This window comes from Mesocricetus auratus, unplaced genomic scaffold, assembly GCF_017639785.1.
Source record: "Mesocricetus auratus isolate SY011 unplaced genomic scaffold, BCM_Maur_2.0 Super-Scaffold_6731, whole genome shotgun sequence".
In the NCBI taxonomy this organism is placed as follows: domain Eukaryota; kingdom Metazoa; phylum Chordata; class Mammalia; order Rodentia; family Cricetidae; genus Mesocricetus; species Mesocricetus auratus.
The window spans coordinates 7,912,604-7,932,555 of NW_024429185.1; the positions used below are offsets into that span (position 1 = coordinate 7,912,604).

The 19,952-nt window shown below is 39.7% G+C and overlaps 1 protein-coding gene across 9 annotated transcripts in view; it reads right to left on the minus strand.

The window, feature by feature from the left end:
* Marchf1 (membrane associated ring-CH-type finger 1) overlaps window positions 1–19,952 on the minus strand; it is a 789,032-nt gene that overhangs the window by 449,349 nt on the left and 319,731 nt on the right. For 5 of the 9 annotated variants that reach the window (XM_040742223.1, XM_040742224.1, XM_040742222.1 and 2 more), the window contains one exon: window positions 17,403–17,611. In XM_040742223.1, the coding sequence (XP_040598157.1) occupies window positions 17,403–17,501 (99 nt within the window). In that variant the 5' untranslated portion in view covers window positions 17,502–17,611. Of the gene's footprint in view, window positions 1–17,402; window positions 17,612–19,952 lie in introns of those variants that run through there. The other 4 variants (XM_040742229.1, XM_040742227.1, XM_040742226.1 and 1 more) reach the window with 1 other exon arrangement.

Here is a 19,952-nt window from a genome sequence, read left to right on the forward strand (position 1 = left end):
CACCTAAAGCACTCAGCTTTTGGCCATACCTACAACCTATATAATCTCCCTACTGTAGCCCGGGTGTGTGGTTTCTCTATCCTTGATTTCTGGGACTCAAAGCACCCAGGAGTTGCTTTGCTCCAATAAACCTGTTGTTATACTTTTTCAATTCGATTTGACCTGGCTTACTGGATTGGCAGAGAAACTGATGCGGGGAGGAGCAGAGAACCCATTGGAAAGCTTGGGTGTGATTCTTATTTGCTGTACATGTCATACATTACAGAAAAGAAATAATAAATAATGGCAGTGTTGTGAGGGAGAGGACAGAACTAAGAGCACTTGCTAATATTTTGGGGTTTGGGAAGCCCCAAACCCCACGTTAGTAAAAACCTTGACATCATACTGGAAATAACTCTCAGTAACTCTTGGGAGTTGCTTAAGTTCTCAGCAATAGTAATGGTAAATTTAGATGACAAGCCCCTGGGTTTTATTTGATGGGGTTGTGGACCATTCTATTCAGAAGTCTTGAGGAAAGGAAGAAATTCACTATTGATCTTGGAATTCAAGGTAAAGGGGTGACTGTCACCACAGCCTGTACTGAAGGGATTTAAAAACACGTTATTTCAACAATGTCCACCAAAAGATGTGTTTTCTCTTTTACATCTGAGTCTGGATGAGACAGAAAATTTTGACCAACATTTGCTTAGGTGATTCTGGCTGATTCACAGTCTGGAAGAATAAAAACCAATGGGGTCATTGATTTATTTTTTGTTGGTTTCTTTGTTTTCTTGCTTTTTCTAGAATTCACAACTGAATTTGAGTCATTTGTTAAAATCTGAGTAAGTTCAAGTGTAGCACTATGAGTATGGAAAGACACATAAGACATCACATGCAGCTCTCTGGGGTGGAATCCTATTCTCTGTCTCTTTTTCGTGCCTGCAGATCAAGATGTAGAACTCTCAGCTCTTTCTCCAGCACTGTGTCTACCTGCATCCCACAATGCTTACCCCCATGATGCTAATGGGCTAAACTCCGGAAACTGTAAGTTAGTCTTAATTAGATGTTTTCCTTTATAAAGTTGTCATGGTCATGGTGTCTCTTCACAACAATAAAACACTAAGGCAGAAGATGGCACCAGGGATGGGGTATTATGGGATAGGCCTAACCATGCTTTTGTTTACAGGAATATGGACTATGGGATTATGGAATACAATGGCAGTTGAATGTTTTAAGTGGGATGTAATGGGCCATCCTAGCAGGAACTTAAAAGGCAGTGATGTTGAGGATGATTGGAAATGTAGAGGCCTGTAGCAACAGGTTTCACAGTAGTAGAATGTTAGTACATTGCTTGGTTCTTGGCTTCTGTTACTGTGATATTTTGGTAAAGAATGTGGCTGCTTTCTACCCTTTTGCAGAAGTCTTCCTAAGTCTAAAATGAAGAGTTTTGGATTAATGACATTGGCAGAGGAAATTTCAAAACATCCTAATACTCTATTATTTGGTTATTAGTGTTCACTCTTATGAAGATCTATGAAGAAAAGAAGCAAGCTGAGCAAGGAAAAATACAAAATGTACAGTTCAAGGGGAAAAATGTGGCACTAGGAAATAGAATGGAACTAAATCCTGTGATCAAGGAGATAAACAGATTAAAGAAAAGTTTGATGTTACAATAAAGGGAGTGGAGACCTCATGGAATGACCCCACCCAGCTAAGCTTCCATCTTGTGAAAAGGAATGAAAGAAAACTTAAAACTGGGCGTGGTGATGCAAACATTTAATCTTAGCATTCAGAAAGCAGAGGCTCGTAGCTCTCTGAGTTTGAGGCCAGCTTGGTCTACAGAACAAGTTCCAGAAGAGCCAAGCTCAGACCATGAAAGAACTTTGGAAAACAGAAAACTTATGAAGATGTAATTGAACAAGGGGGCCATGTTCTAACCCCAGCAAGTAACAGAACTTGGTAGCTCCAGCCATGTGGTTCTGATTTTACAGTCAAGGATAGAAGAAAGGGATTATAAAATCTTCCTCTGTGACTAAGGAAAGCTAGTGAGAGTGCCTTGTGTCAGGGGTATTCCTGCATGGATGCCTAAAGAGGCCATTGTGTGAAGCTGTGCATGTGAAGCCTGGGTTGCCTTGGAGACCACAAAATGTTGGAGATGGCACATTCATGGGGAAACTGCTGATGAGAGCTGCTAGCAAAGAGAGGAACCAGCCCAGGTGAAAGAAGAGTGTTGCAGTCAGCATAGCTGAAAGTTGGAGATGTGAAGAACATTTTCAAATCACACATGGAGATACAGAATTTGGAGTTTGCACAGACGGTTTCCAGTCTTGCTTTGGTCAAGTATTTCCTCATTATGCTCCCCTTTGGAATGGGAATGTATAGCCTGTGCTATTATATATTGAAAGTGTGTGATCTTTGCTTTCATTTTGTTTTTTATAGAGGATTACAGTTAAGAGATTGCATGGGTCTCAGAGGAGAATTTGAACTTTGGACATTTAAAAGAGTTTGAGACAGTTATAGACTATGGAGACTTTTGAAGTTAGAGAAAATGCATTTCTCATTATGTTATGGCTCTATGTCTATGGGAGGTAGGGAGTGGAATGTGATGGTGTGAATAAAAATGGCTCCCATAGGCTCATAGGGAGTAGCACTATTAGGAGGTGTGGCCTTGTTCAGTTGGCATACCTTTGTTGGATGGATTATGTCACTGGGGATGGGCTTTGAGGAATCAGATTCTCAAGCCTGGCCAGGGTGTCTCTGTCTCTTCATTCTGCCTACAGATCAAGATGTATAACGCTGAACTTTCTCTCCAGCATCATGTCTGCCTACATACCAATATGCTTCCTTCCATGTTGATAATGGACTAAATCTCTGAAACTGTAAGTCAGCCCCAATTAAGAGTTGCCATGGTCATGATGTTTCTTCACAGCAATACAAGGCTAACTAAGACACATACAGTTTCATAGAACAGTTGTGAGTCATCACAAACAAGTACATAAAGCAGAGTATACAGCATCTACTCAGGACTTATTAGCTATAGTAATGTGAGAAAGATCATGAATGTGTGAAATATACAATAAAAGTCACTATTATTACTAGTGTCAGGATCACAGAAATGTTGCAATACCATCAAAGCACAAACTTTAGCAAACCAGTCAGGGAGATTACCCAAGCATGCTGCTTGTCATGACTGCCAGTTAGGGCAATTACCCATGATTACTGTTTGTCATGAATGTATACATGACAAATACAATCAGAGATGAAACCTGATTGGCATCTAACTCTTATCCCATCTATGTTCAGGACTAGTATTTCCAGGATTTCCATAACTTGAGGTGCCTTGGAAGATGGAAAGGGACAAGTAGCAACAGAGATGGCAGCTTACAAATTATGAAGGAACTATAATTTGACTTGTATAGTAAAAGATCATATATGCCTTAGGGTCCTAAACAAAGCATACTGTTGGAGTTCAAGTAGTTTAAAATGTTGTAACATCATGACAGCAAATCTATAAGACATTTTTATGTTTAGGACAGTTAATCCTGAGTAAAGTTTGACAGTGACTCTATGAGACATTTTTTAATGTTTAGGACAGTTAATCTTGAGTAAAGTTTGACAGTGACTCTATGTTGTAGGTCTAAGTCTAAGATCTTCTTGAGCCCCTCAGCATTCACAGCCACCTACCACCACAGTGACGTTTTGCCAGCATAGACCAGTTTATATTTACAGGTAAAAATCATTTATACCCGTGGAGACCCTGAACATGTGCAAGCAAGCATGTAGTTGGTGCCTCAGTTTGTAAATGTTTGTTTTCTGAGTCTCACAGTAGCCTCATTCTCGGAGCCCTGAAGCATTGCCTGCCCAATGGCTTCCTGGTGCCTTTCCTAGCCCACCGCTACCTCACTTCTTTCATGTTGGCATCCACAGCAGAAATGCTGAAGACTGTTGCTTTGTATCAGACAGAGTGCATACTGGCTGCTTGAAGCAACACCATTGCAGTTGTCACTCCTGCTTTTGTTACACAGATTTTCAGGATTTGATGAATGGGACAATCAAGGTGAAAAATGAGAGGCTTGTCACCCAGCATCCAAGAGCACTCTGTCCTTTTCTTCGGTCTCCTTTAACTCCTTCAAGAGCAAACTCTTAACAGCAACTCTACCTTCCTGCCACACCTCCTTCCATTATTTACCTGATTGCAGAGACAGGGAAGAGAATGGGTATCAGATAGATGTCATTTCTCATCCTCACCTGGAGGTTATGAAGGCTGCCAAGTAGCTAATGAGAAGGCAATACCCAGACAAAGACACCTCCCCTTCAATGGGCCTCAATGGAAAGATTCTAAATCCAGATTGCCATTGTCAGTGGTTTCTTTGTGTTGCAATGAATTGAGTTAAGTGTTATCTAATCAGCAGGTTCTTAAAACTTTCATTAATAAACATTCATAGCAGTAGCTACACCTGCTCTTCCCAGGTGCCAAGACTCTTCTACTTCAAGAACTTTGTTCAACAATCTTCACACAGTGACCACTTGGTGTCTCATTAACTCTGCTGTGAATTTATCATAGGACTTTTTAAAATTCATACCAGAGAACATGTCTAAACAACCTACCTGCCAGTTGAGGCCACAGTTTCAAAACTACTGACCAGGGTATGTCAATAATTACTAATTGCTCTCATTTGATAGTCAATAAAATGTGCTATTAAGTCTTACTTATTAATGCAATTACCTACAACATCTGTTTTAAATGAAAAAAATTAATGTGGATTATGCTAATTTCATTGCTGAAAGCAAATAATAATATGGAAACTGGCTGGTTTTCATTATATAAGAAAGTACCTTAACACAAATAGCATATGCAGTAGAAATTCATTCTAAGCACATGGGACTCAATTTAGACTGGGATAGAAGTTGGAAAGTGTTCATCTAGAGAAATGTGAAAGGGAATTAGCATCCCTACCCCGTGGCAGTCTCCCTACAGTGGCAGGCTCACACCTGCTGAACACATACTCCATTTGGTTAATACAGAACATTAACCTGAGTTCTCTGGTTAAACGTGCTCTCTGCACATGACATTCATAAATTAATGTTTGTGAAACTTTCACCTAGATACCAGCAAAAACTCAGAAAGTAGTTACCCTCTGTGTCACCAAGCAGGGAATGACTACAATTGTATTTTGGCAAACTAATGTTTAAAGTCCTCTGTGTTACAAGTGAGTAGCATGAACTTTAAAAAAATGATGGTGATAAAGGACATAATGGGGTCATTCCCTGGAGAATTGTAGTTTTGAACAAGAGTTATTTTCAAGGAACATCTAGCTCAAGTGTTGTCACCCACTTTCTCACCTCTGCCTTCTCCCCCTCCTTCTCCTTCTCATTCTGGTATCTTTAGCACCTGAAAATCTCCTCCAGACCCAAAGCTGAATTCCCCACACAGCTTATTCATAAGGAGGGAAAATGCCAATTCTAGGATAGAAGTAAAACCTTCTTTACCTTAAAGTCACTAAAAGTTCAGTGTTGGCATTCTTTTAATGGATTCAGGTATATGTATCCATCACTAAACCAGTTATCATGCAAAGTATTAGAATGTAATGACTATTTCAAACTAATCTAGGCTCATCCCAAACCCACCACCACATGGAACCTTCTCAAAAATCGACCAAATACTTGGCAACATATCAAACCTCAGCAGCTACAAAAAAATTGGAATAACTCCATGCATCTTATCAGACCACCATGCTTTAAAATTAGAATTCAACAACAACACAAATTGCAGAAAACCTACAAACTCATGGAAATTGAATAATGCTCAACTGCACCATCCCTGGGTCAAAGAGGAAATACAAAAAGAAATTAAAGACTTCCTCGAATTCAATGAGAATGAAGACACAACATACCCAAACCTATGGGACACTTTGAAAGCAGTGCTACAGGGGAAGTTCATAGTGCTAAGTGCTCACATGAAGAAACAGGAGAACAGTTATACCAGAGAATTAACATCACAGCTGAAAGCTCTAGAACACAAAGAAGCACACTCCCCCAGGAGGAGTAGACGCCAGGAAATAATCAAATTGAGGGCTGAAATCAATAAAGTAGAAACCAGGAAAACAATACAAAGAATCAATGCAACAAAGAGTTGGTTCTTTGAGAAAATCAACAAGATAGACAAACCTTTGTCCAAACTCACCAAACAGCAGAGAGTGAACACGCAAATTAACAAAATTAGAAATGAAAAGGGGGACATAACAACAGACTCTGAGGAAATCCAGAGAATCATTAGGTCATACTTTGAAAACCTGTACTCCACAAAATTCGAAAATTTAAAGGAAATGGATGACTTCCTGGACAGCTATCAATTGCCAAAATTAAATCAAGAACATATAAGCAATTTAAATAGACCTATAACCCCTATGGAAATAGAAGCTGTCATCAAAAGTCTCCCAACCAAAAAAAGCCCAGGTCCAGATGGCCTCACTGCAGAATTCTACCAGAAATTCAAAGAACAGCTTATACCAATTCTTCTCAAAGTGTTCCACACAATAGAAGCAGAAGGGTCTTTGCCAAACTCTTTCTATGAGGCTTCAATAACCTTGATCCCCAAGCCACACAAAGATACAACCAAGAAAGAGAACTTCAGACCAATAACCCTCATGAACACTGATGCAAAAATACTCAATAAAATACTGGCAAATCGGATCCAAGAACACATCAAAACAATCATTCACCACGATCAAGTAGGTTTCATCCCAGGGATGCAGGGATGGTTCAACATACGAAAATCCATCAACGTAATCCACCATATAAACAAGTTGAAAAACAAAAATCACATGATCATCTCACTAGATGCTGAAAAAGCCTTTGACAAAATCCAACACCCCTTCATGATAAAGGTCTTGGAGAGATCTGGGATAACAGGGACATACTTAAACATAATAAAAGCTATATACAGCAAACCAACAGCCAACTAAATGGACAGAAACTCAACGCAATTCCTCTAAAATCAGGAACAAAACAAGGCTGTCCACTCTCTCCATACCTTTTCAGCATGGTACTTGAAGTTCTAGCTATTGCCATACGACAACAAAGGGGGATCAAGGGGATACAAATTGGGAAGGAAGAGGTCAAACTTTCACTGTTTGCAGACGATATGATAGTTTACATCATTGACCCAAAGAACTCTACCAGGGAACTCTTACAGCTGATTAACACCTTCAGCAAAGTAGCCGGCTACAAGATCAACTCAAGAAAATCAGTAGCCCTACTATATACAGATGATAAAAGGGCTGAAAGAGAAATCAGAGAAACATCACCCTTTACAATGCCACGAACAACATAAAATACCTTGGGGTAACGCTAACCAAACAAGTGAAAGACCTGTATCGTAAGAACTTTGAATCTTTAAAGAAAGAAATTAAAGAAGCCCTCAGAAAATGGAAAGATCTCCCATGCTCTTGGATAGGTAGGATCAATGTAGTAAAAATGGCAATCCTGCCAAAAGCAATCTACAGATTCAATGCAATCCCCATTAAAATCCCAGCACAATTCTTCACAGACCTTGAAAGAACAATAATCAATTTTGTATGGAAAAACAAAAGACCCAGGATAGCCAAAGCAACCCTGTTCAACAAGGCAATGTCCGGAGGCATCACCATCCCTGACCTCAAGCTCTATTATAGAGCTATAGTCCTGAAAACAGCTTGGTATTGGCACAAAAATAGACAGGCAGACCAATGGAATCGAATTGAAAATCCGGGTATTAACCCACACACGTACGAACATCTGATCTTTGACAAAGAAGCTAAAAATATACAATGGAATAAAGAAAGCATCTTCAACAAATGGTGCTGGCATAATTGGAGACTGGCATGTAGAAGAATGCAGATCGATCCATGTTTATCCCCATGCACAAAACTTAAGTCCAAATGGATCAAAGACCTCAACATAAATCCAGCCACACTGAACCTCTTAGAAGAGAAAGTGGGTGGTACCCTTGAACGAAATGTTACAGGAGACAGCTTCCTGAACATAACACCAGTAGCACAGACAGTGAGATTAACAATTAATAAATGGGACCTACTGAAACTGAGAAGCTTCTGTAAAGCAAAGGACACAGTCAGCAAGACAAAAAGGCAGCCCACAGAATGGGAAAAAATATTCACTAATCCCACATCTGACAGAGGGTTGATCTCAAAAATTTACAAAGAACTCAAGAAGCAAGTCTCCAAAACACCAAAGGACCCTATTAAAAAGTGGGCTACAGAACTAAATAGAGAGTTTTCAATAGAGGAGTCTAAAATGGCTGAGAGACACTTGAGAAAGTGCTCAACATCCTTAGCCATCCGGGAAATGCAAATCAAAACAACTCTCAGATACCATCTCACTCCTGTCAGAATGGCTAAAATCAAAAACACCAATGACAATTTATGCTGGAGAGGATGTGGTGAAAGGGGGACACTCTTCCATTGCTGGTGGGAGTGCCAATTGGTTCAGCCACTTTGGAAATCAGTATGGAGATTCCTCAGAAAAATGGGAATAAACCTACCACAAGACCCAGCAACTCCACACATAGGCATATATCCAAAAGATGCCCATTCATACAACAAAGATGTCTATTCCACTATGTTCATAGCAGCTTTATTTGCAATTGCCAGAACTTGGTAGCAACCTAGATGTCCCTCACCTGAAGAGTGGATAGAGAAAATGTGGTACATCTACACAATGGAGTACTATTCAGCAGAAAAAAATAATGGAATCATGAGATTCGCAGGCAAATGGATGACACTAGAAGAAACCATCCTGAGTGAGGTAACCCAGTCACAAAAAGAGAAACATGGCATGTACTCTCTCATATATGGATTTTAGACATAGATCTGGGGAGTGCCAGCCTTCAATCCTATGGCCAGAGAGTCTGGGAAACAGAAACTTTATTTAGTGGCTGATCGAAGAAGAGGCAGACTCCCTTGGTTAAGTACTGAGCTGAACTCAAGAAAGCCAGTAAGAGAGAGGGAGGACTGATGATCAAAGGGATTAAGACTGGGCTGGTTTAACCCCCAGAAACAGCTGACCAGACAAAGGTTAACTCTTGAATCCCAGGCATCAGCCTGGGAAGCCAGCATGGGACTGATCAAGACCCCCTGAATGTGGGTGTCAGTGAGGAGGCCTAGGGAATCTATTGAGCCTTGGGCAGCAGATCAGTACCCATCCCAAGTATACACATGGACTTTGGACTCCCATAGAACAATGTGAGGTGCACTCTCACCCCAAACTCTTGGGGAAGGGTCTAGGCCCTGCCCTATATGAAATGACAGACTATGCACACCCCCATGGAGGGCCTCACCCTCCCTGGGGAAATGAGGGGATAACGGGGGGGGGGGAGTGCTCGGGAGGGAGGGAGGGAATGGGAGAGGGACCTGGAACTGACTTATGAAGCAACCTTGTTTCTTATCTAAATTTAAACTGGAAAATAAAATAAAAAAAAAAGAAGTATTACATTAGTTTATGCTGTGGAACACTTGTTTAATGACTCAGAAATGTGTTTCATTCTTTTTTATATTAAAAAATTTATTTTTAAATTTAAATTCAAATTAGGAACAAGGTTTCTTCACATGTCAATCTCACATCCCTCTCCCTTCCCCTCCCCTCCTCCCACCCCCTCCCACCACCCACCCAATACTCCCAGGGAGGGTGAGTTCTACCATGGGGGTGTCCATACTCTGTCATTTAATCCAGCACAGGCCCTAGAACCTCCCCCAAGAGACCAGAGTGAGAGTGCATCTCTCATTGTGGGATGGGCACCCAATGTCCATTTGTATGCCAGGAATAAATACTGGTCAACTACCAAAGGCTGCATAGATTGCCTAGGCCTCCTCATTGACAGCCCCATTCAGGGGGTCTTGATCAGCCTGGGATTCAAGAGTTAACCCTTGTCAGATCAGCTGTTTCTGGGGGTTAAACCAGCCCAGTCTTAATCCCTTTGGTCATCAGTCCTCCCTCTCTCTTACTGGCTTTCTTGAGTTCAGCTCAGTGCTTAGCCATGGGAGTCTGTCTCTGCCTCCATCAGCCATTGAGTGAAGGTTCTGTTTCCCTGACTCTCTGGCCATGGGATTGTAGGCTGGCACTCCCCAGATCAATGTCTAAAATCCATATATGAGAGAATACATGCCATGTATTCTTTTTATGACTGGGTTACCTCACTCAGGATGGTTTCGTCTGTCATCCATTTGCCTGCAAATCTCAGGATTCCATTATTTTTTTCTGCTGAATAGTACTCCATTGTGTAAATGTACCACATTTTCTCTATCCACTCTTCGATTGAGGGACATCTAGGTTGCTTCCAAGTTCTGGCTATTACAAATAATGCTGCTATGAACATAGTGGAACAGACATCCTTGTTGTATGAATGGGCATCTTTTGGATATATGCCTAAGAGTGGAGTTCCTGGCTCTTGTGGTAGGTTTATTCCCATTTTTCTGAGGAATCTCCACACTGATTTCCAAAGTGGCTGAACAAGTTGGCACTCCCACCAGCAATGGAGGAGTGTTCCCCTTTTTACCAATCCTCTCGAGCATAAATTGTTGTTCGTGTTTTTGATTTTAGCCATTCTGACAGGAGTGAGATGGTATCTAAGAGTTGTCTTGATTTGCATTTCCTGGATGGCTAAGGATGTTGAGCACTTTCTCAAGTGCCTCTCAGCCATTTTAGACTCCTCTATTGAAAATTCTCTATTTAGTTCTGCAGCCAGGCAAACCTATCAGAATTACACCTGACTTCTTAATGGAAACTCTGAAAGCCAGAAGGTCCTGGATAGATATTCTACCAACACTAAGAGACCATGGATGCCAGCCCAGACTACTATACCCGGCAAAGCTCTTAATCACTATAGATGGAGAAAACAAGATGTTCCATTACAAAACTAGATTCAAGCAATAGGTATCCACTAACCCAGCCCTACAGAAAGTTTTGGAAGGAAAAAATCCAACCCAAGGAAGTTAACTACAACCAGAAAAACATAGGCATTAGGGAATCCCCTCTCTACCAACAGCCAAAAGAACAAAGAGGTGAAATTCCACACATAACTCCACCACCAACAACCATTCCAAATCAAAGAAGAATGAGCAATCAGTGTTCCATTCTTTTATGCTGCATTTGTTTAACTCTGTGAAGCTGTCTTAATTTGCCTGTCTAAAATACCAGGTTGGTCTAATAAAGAGCTGAACAGTCAATGGAAGAAGGGATAGGTCAGGCTACAGGCAGAGAGATTAAAAAGGAGAAGAAATCTGAGAGGAGAGACAGAGGAACAATAAAAAGAAGGGGGCAGTCATCCAGGCACACAGCCGGACTCAGAATAAGAAGGAAAAAAAGATACACAGAAATAGAGAAAGGTAAAAATCCAGAGGCAAAATTTAGAAGGGATAATTTTAGAAAAAAGCTAAGCCACGGCTGGGCATTTATAAGAAAGAATAAGCCTTTGCACATCTGATTTATTTGGGAGCTGGGTGGTGGGTCCCAAAAAGAGTCTAAAGAGTGAAATAGTGAAAGACAACCAACTACAGATATACCCCATTTGGCCACAAGCCAACACCTGTGAGAAGGCACCCACCAGTCTTTGACTCTTCAATTCCTTTATAAATCACCACTAAAAGAAGTAAGATGAGTGATGGACTTCCAGCAGCTACCCAACTATTTCAACAACAAAGTCTGTGTTGCCTAACCTCTCAAATAATTGTGGTAAGTAAAGTAAACCTGTGAATGGTAATAGGAGTAATAGCAAGGAAAAAATAAAACTTATTTTTAATAACATCTAGTAAAACTGTAGACTTCTTTTCAAAAGAGGGAGAACATTTTGTTGTTGTTTTGATTTTGTTTTCAAAATAGGCTAAATTTAAGAGTGCTAGAGCTGAAGTAGTGTTTTAAGTTTTCATTACTGATCCTAAGAGATCCATAAAACAAACAAACAAACAAAAATACCCTCTAACCTCCAAGCTCTTTGCCCAAGGACAGGTACTTCCTGAAATGTTCGAGGCAATTATTTATGGAAGATAACACATCACATGTTTTCCTTCCTCTAAACAAATTTGTTTGACTCAGCTGCACTGAATGTGCTTAATCACATGAAACAGGAGGTTTGTAAACAGAAGTATGTTAAGCTGTGTGCCTACCCCTGATTGAACCTGATGGAAAATAGATAGCCTTATGGGGCTGCCTTTATAAACCTCTTCCAAATATGACTTGTCACCATTTTCTTGAAACTCAAGAATGGACCTGGCCAGAGCCCATCACTCTACTCAGTATTTAATTAAAGCTTGCTTCAAATTTGGCTCAAAAAGTATGGTATTGTTCTTTTTCTCCACATTAGAACAACAATTTTTAAGGTTCTGCTTGATAAAGCTAGGACTCTAGCTTTTGTATTGCTACCATCCCAGAGTCCTCACTACTATAGTCTACTGTGCATTACTTATCTTTACAATATCACCTAAATTTTAACAAAATGATTAATAGTTAGAGCTTGGGAGCTTTATATTTTATTTGACTTCATGACATGTGTATCAACATTAACAAGACATTATTTATTAGTTTCCTATTGATTCTTATGCTAAGGGGAATATGAGCATGAAGAGCCAATGATACAGGTGGCAGTGGCCTCAGTGTGACCAGGGTGAGCATACATTTGTCAAACATGGAGTCTTAGAGATACGAGCCTACAAGTCCCAGAGACTTGTGTAAAGAAAATGTCCTACACCTTGGCTTCCTTCCTACAAATTAATATTAATGTTTATATAGTCGTTATAATTTCTAGATATAGAGAAGTCAATTTCAGATAAACAATTGACTAATGAAATTCACTACACTTGTAAGAGCTGGGTGAACTAGAGGTCAGATTTTTGATTTATAATAATAGTTAATTGAAATGTTAATTGAAATTCAAGAGTGTCTTGGAAGACAGTAATACTCAAAGGACCAAGAGGACTGATAAAAATATTATATTCTTGACATGACATGGATGCTGTGCCTGTAACTTCTTACCAGTATGGTTGCCTGAATAGAACCACAGCAGTAAACATTACAGCATGGACTGGAGAAGGGTTTGTAAAGCCTGACCCTAATGAGAAGAGCTACAGGCACTTGGTTTCTGAGACAGAGTCAGTTTCTTCAGGGTTGAGACTCCTGATAGGTTAACCTAGCCCAAGTAGTCAGGCCTACATGAGTGCACACGTATCATCAGCACCAACTGGAATAAATATATATGATACATATTATTGATATGTATTAACAATAATTATAGAAAAGGCAGCATTAATGTAGAAGAGAATGTTGAGAGGAATTGGGAGGAGCTGAAGAGGGAAAATGGGTATGATGAAAACATATTGTACTCACATATGAAATTCTTAAAAAAAAGAATAATTGGTAGTAATAATTAATCTTACTGAGTAATATTAGTATTGGAAGGAAAGACTATATTAGTGGGAACAAAGTTGCTTACTGACAATGTAAGCAAAGGAAACTTAAGGTATCAACCTCTAACATCAACCAAAGTATACCCAATGTGGATCTGCGCATCAGCAAGGCATCTTCTCCCCATACATAAAGGAATTATCCCCAAACAAGCCATTTCTTAATTATATAAGAATGTGTGACTACTTTTATTACATATATATATACAATAAATATATAAAATATATTTAATTATATATATGAGACTATTAAGCAGAGTCACACTACTGGCTTCCCCTCTAGAATTTTCTGTTGTTTATACGCATGCATTTTGCTACTAATTTTTATACATTCATCTGTTATATTAAATCTATGATCTTATAATCCATGTGTATTTACTTCAGAAGGAAGGAGCTGTGGTGATCATGCTGAGTGTCATAATATAACCTTGGCTCTGCTAAGAAAATCAGGCATCTAGGCTGAAAATGGGAGACACTGTCCTTTCCTTAAACTATCATTTTTTTATTTATTCTTTGTGAATTCGTACATTCATACAATGCATTTGGATCAAATTGACCCTCACTCCCCTTCTCCAACTCCTCTTCCACCCCTTACCAGCTTTTCTCTTTTCTTTTCTGTTTTGAAAACAACCTACTGGGCTCTGTTACAGAGGTCTCTTTTAAATATCCCAGCATCCTAGAGCTGCTGCCTCTGGAGGATGGAAACATCCACCCACATGCTTGAGAATAACCTCACCAAAACTGGGAACATATTATCTGGCTTTAGTAGTTACAGTGTTAACCAAATAGATAAAACTTGCAGCTTTGTGTCATTTAAGACACTCAAAATACAGACTCATTATAGAAGTTGTGGTTAGAATTTTTCCTACTTAATCTGTTAATTACTTTTTATAACCTATATATTCTGAATTTTAACAGTTAATAAATCATTTCAACATTCATTTTATCATTCTTTGCCACAAAACAAAGCAAAATCAAGCATCAGTAACAACAGGAAAAAAACAAAATAAATACAAATGTTGATATCAAATTAAATATTAAATATTAAGTGTGTTGAGTTACAATGGAGCAAACCCCTAATTCTGAAATGACCTCAGTTGTTTAATATGCATATGGGTTCTTTGCATAACTCTAAAGTGAGTAGAAAGTATTCATGAACCCCAAAGGATACTCAATTGCCAACAATCAGGAGATGTTCTGGGAGATTTGTCACCATCTTTGAACAGAAACCATCACTTGAGCATAAGCGACCATTATGCAGTACTAAATAATTTTACTTTATAATATGTAGGATAGAGGCAGCTAAATCATCCCACTTGAAAGGCATTGGTGATCCTTTAAGACTACTTAATTCATCAATGAAACAATTCATGGCCTCTATGTTTAAAAGAAATTAAAACACAATTTTTCGCAGGAACTTCTGATTTCACTCTGTAGAAAACAAAGATGCATTTAAAATTCTAAAAGTGCCTCCCATCCCAACACTCAGGAATATCTCTCTTTACCACCTATCATCCTTTTCCTTTCAAAATGCCTACTGATACTTAATATAAAATACTACTAGCGTATTCAGAGACAGGTATTTAAATGTTCTGGGGTAAGGGGTGTTTCTTCAAAGACTGCTAAATGCAAAGTTCTTTCTATGCTTTAGCTAAGCCTGTCTGGAGAAACTCAGAATGAACCAGCATAATTCAATCATTTTAACCGGCTTTTTAAATGATTTAGTATGAACTTTACTAATTATGATAAGAAACTATCTGTCCACAGGCACTGGTGTCTACCATTTTTAAACTCGTGATTATGACCTCAAACTGAGATACTTTGGATATGTCTACTGCTTTTGATGAGTCTTCCTTATACGAAGATGCATCATTTCCTCAGTAAAGTCCTGGATTTTTTGTTAGAGAATACCACTTTCCAAACTGTTTCCAATGACACATTCTTTATTGACTGCACATTGCAAATGTATTTGACCCTGGTTGTGCTTATTGACTTGGCATCTGGCCAGTAATCAGGTGGGCCCCTTACATTTAATCACAATAGGAAGATGGTTTGCCCTGGAAACGTACAGGTGATCACCAGTCAAGGCTGGAAGGATGTCAAATGTGGCTATGGATCTGAGCAGGGAGGCCATTTTACATGAAGCAGAATAATTACATTCATTTTATTAGATGAAAAAATAAAATATCTTGTTTTTCAAAACTTATACAAGCCATGCCAGTTACTCCAACTCACACCAAGGAGAAACCTACAGTAGATTTCTGGTGAAGACTAGGAAGTGTGAGATAATACTGTTTCTGAGACTCTGTAACCAGGCTGGCTTGGAACTCACTACATAGCTGAGATGTCCTGAAATGCATAATGAACATCCTGACTCTGCTATACAACTTTTTTCATTTCTGATAATTCTGAATTCCAAACAAAATTGCCATTGACCATCATTGCAGAAAGTTATTTTAGTTAGTCTCAAACTTATCCACTGATCTTGATTTTGCATCTCCTGGTTTTAGACGGGATCACTACTGTCTCTTTCCTTCTCCCAGTTCCCCAAATCTTACGAAACAGTACTAGAAGTCTACAGTCACATTACTGAGTCATGGGAAGACTTCTATTTCCAAGTGATATTGGGCTGATTAATTACTTTAACAAAGATATCTGAACTTCAGGGACATGTGGTTTGCATTTTGCAAAGCAACTGCTAAACTAAAAACATCTACAATGCATTAGGCAGAGAACTCCTGAAGTTTTTTGTAAGTTCTAATGAAATCATTGCTTTTGAATGACCCATTTAAAACTAGGTCAAATAAAATGGGCAGAGGCTTTAAATACCCTTTGCATGTAACAATATAGTAGAAGTTATTTTATTCCTCTTAGGAAATTCCTGATACTTTACTACCATTTATTTACTTTTTGCTTTACTTGTGTTTATTTCCATTGTCCTTAGAATCTATCCTTGAAGAAATAATAATAATAAATAATAGCACAATTCTGCTACAGATCTGGAAATAGGAAATGTGCATGACATCTTGGAATTATTAAACACATATTAAAAACAATCTAGAAGATTGCAGATTTTGGTGTGCTTTTTGCATTTTTCCTTTCATTTATCTTTTAGACAGTATCATTCCCTGCAGCACAGGTTAACCTTGAACTCCGGAACTTTCAACATCAGCCTCCCAAGTGCTGGCAGTTTTGTAGCATCCTCTGCCCACTTGGCAGTCTACCTTAACTCCAACCATGATCGTACCCATAAGAATTTCATGCAATACCCTTGTCTCTGCTCAGACTCTTTTCAGGAACTCTTTGAAATGAGTTTCAAGTATCTGAATTTTCATGCAGTTTAACCTTATAGGAATGGCTGCTAATTCTACTCCAGAATAAAGTCTGAATGTAATACAGTTAACATTGTAGGCTGCGTTAAGTTTTAAACAACTCTTTCTTAAATAAAATGTAAACAGACAACACATCAAAGTCAAACTCCCATACACAAGACATAAGGAATGGTGAACAGTGAATCTGCAAGCACTAATTCAGTATACAGTAGATATTGAGCTTTCTTAGACCAGGAAGATACGCTGCTTTGTGAAGAAAGTTATTTTCAAACCCTCCAGCTGGACACAATTAGCATCAACCACTCCAAAAATGAAGAACAATACTATGTACAAGCAACCCAGGACCTCCTGGTTGGAACTCAAGAATCAGTGAAAAGATTCCACAGAGTTCAACAAATGAGGCAGAAGTTTTACATCTATTACGCACCAAGTATCTCTATAGATTCGGTTCCTTGCTTCATTCAGAAAAAAATACAAGTTAAGATTTATAAGCTCCTTAGTCACACAAGAAGTGATTCAGTCTGCTAGTGTACGCGGTGCTGGGTGCCAGCTGCTCTTCAATTCAGGCTATATCCTATTGTACAGACAGAGCAGAGCTGGCTGTGTGGCTTCTCTTAATGTGTCAAATCAAACCTTGTCTTACCTCGACTTCCTTGTTCTTCTCTTTGTTTCTGCCCATTGAACTTCTCCCATTGCTGGCAGTCTCCCGGGCTGGGATTACAGAAATCTGGTGGAGGGGCATATTGGCAAGGCTGCAGGTGGCCAGACCCTGATTGGATGCCTTATGGCTTCGCTCGCCCTGAGAAGCCCACCTGCAGAACTGTTCATATCCTTGCTTTGCCAAACTTGGATCTAAATAAAAAGGAGGAAAATAGTGTTGGAGACACTGAACAGCAGTAGCCAAGCACACGGAAAGGAGATTTTTTTAAAAATATGTAAGGAGAGATAACCCAAGGAGTATTACATTATCCAAAGGACGATTTACTGCAAGTCATAACTGCACCGCTTTGTCACTCATGCATCCCCCTCCCCTAAGAGCATCATGGGAGACAATTCAATTTCGACGGTACCTAATAACTGTCATGGAAACCGAGGAAACCCAGGTCTCACGGGCCCTTATTAACAACTGCTCCTTTTAATGGCACAGACTCCCACATTTGCAGCGACTGACACAGGCTTCTGTTTCTCTCCAGATCCCCAGGAGTCTGTGGAGCACCCAGAGACAGGCTTCCTGCTGACAAGGTAAGTAAGCAGAAGGCTCAGAAGCTTAGTGTCCTATTTGGATACAAATCTCTTCCTTGAAAGGCTGGGCTGGCTGGCTGTGTCATGACTGCCCTTCAAGAGCCACGATAATCTGTTTAGGTCAAAGGAACTGCCCTGAGTGGAGAGCATTATGTGAGAGGGAAAGAGAAGGAAGGGGGCAGGGAGAGAAGGGGAGGGATGAGATGAGAGGAAGGGAAGACAGGGAAAAGAGAGGAGAGAGAGAGAAATGGTGAAGAGGAAGAGGGAGAGAAAAGGAGAGGGGAGGAAAGAGAAAGGGAGAGGGGAGGAAGGAAAAAGGAAAGAGCAGGGCTAGGGAAAGGGGGAGAGAGAAGGAGGGGGAAGAAGGAAAACAGAAAAGCAGATGAATAAAGGGATGGAAGGGAGAGAAGTAGGGCGAGAGATAAACTGATGGGAAGAATGTAAAAAATGATGGTGATGGGGAGAGAAGGTGGAAAAGGGGGGCAGGAAGTAGAAGACGGGAAGGAAGGAAGGAAGGAAGGAAGGAAGGAAGGAAGGAAGGAAGGAAGGGACCAAGGAAAGACTGAAGAGACAGATGGAAGGACAGAGGGGAGAGATGAAGAGGGGGAGGGAAGAGGAGATGAAACAAACGAAGAGAATGGAAATGGGAGTGAGGGAGAGTGGCAGGGCAGGGACAAGACAGAGGGAGAAAGGGACTGTAGGAACAGAGCGGGCGGGGCAAGGAATGAGTGGTAAGTGTACATCTCCCTAGCCAACGCCAGGAGTGAGAAAGCTGCATCCTTCTTGATGAAGCACAGACCCACCCACAGCACTCAGTCTGCATTTGAGACTCCTCTATTCTCTGAACTACAGTGGTTTGTTTCAGACCCAGATCTTTGCATTTCTGCTAAGGACTCTAGTGTCCTCTTAATGAGGATAAAATGTTTTGGGAGATAGTAAATCAGAATTCCTGCTCTTTAAATTACAAGCAAAACTTTTTTTGAAAACAATTCATAGGAGATCATCACAGTTGGTCACTGCAAGACATCACTGGCTATCTATATATTTTATGTCAGTAACACCATTTCCAACAGGATGTTGCCGTTTGTTTAGATCAAGGACAGAGATAAAGTGTAGCAGAGATAGCTACAGTCATTGACAAGAATATAAAAATTACCCAGGAAAGACTGTCAAAAACTGTTTTTAATGTAAACATCTGCATTGAAATAAATCTATGAATTTTCAAATTTGGACCAATTCCTTTTCCAAGTTAGTCATCTTCATGTGGTTCATTCCTCTGCTCTATATCTGGCCCAGCTGAAGATATTTTAAAAAGCATAGTTAGCCTGAGGCATGTTGGTATGGATTGGGATCCATCAGGGCTATGGTGAATATCTGAAATGGACCTTGTAAAACAACCATGACTCCTTCACAGCAAATCTTCAGGACCATGGACTAAAGCACTCTCGCATAATCAGGGATGTATGCACAGAGATTAGACACTTGCTATAGAATTCATTCTAAAAGTAGAGGCAGGATACACTAAACTGACTCTGTTCCTCAGTCTTAGCTTGCAAAGAACTGTAAAATGCAGAAGCTTGCACGGAGGGACTGTGTGACTGCTAGTCTCTTCCAAAACTTCTGTGCCCTATTCTCATTACTCAGAAGGCAAAGGAGAATGGAGTTTGAAACCTCCTTGGTATGGAGCATGAAACCATATTTAAAAATAATCCATATGAGGTTAAATTGATGCTGCTTAAGCATTGCTATGGCTTAAGAGTCACATCTGTGACCTGTCACTATGAAGGAGACACAGTCTTACTTAAAAGTAATTGTTAATCCCGTTATCCAGTACTGTCTTAATTAAGAGGAGGTTGGCAATGGAAGTCTGTAAATCTAATAGTCTGCGACAAATACTAAAATGTAAATTATAAACTTCTTTGGGAAAGTCATATTGCCAGTGTTTATTCGA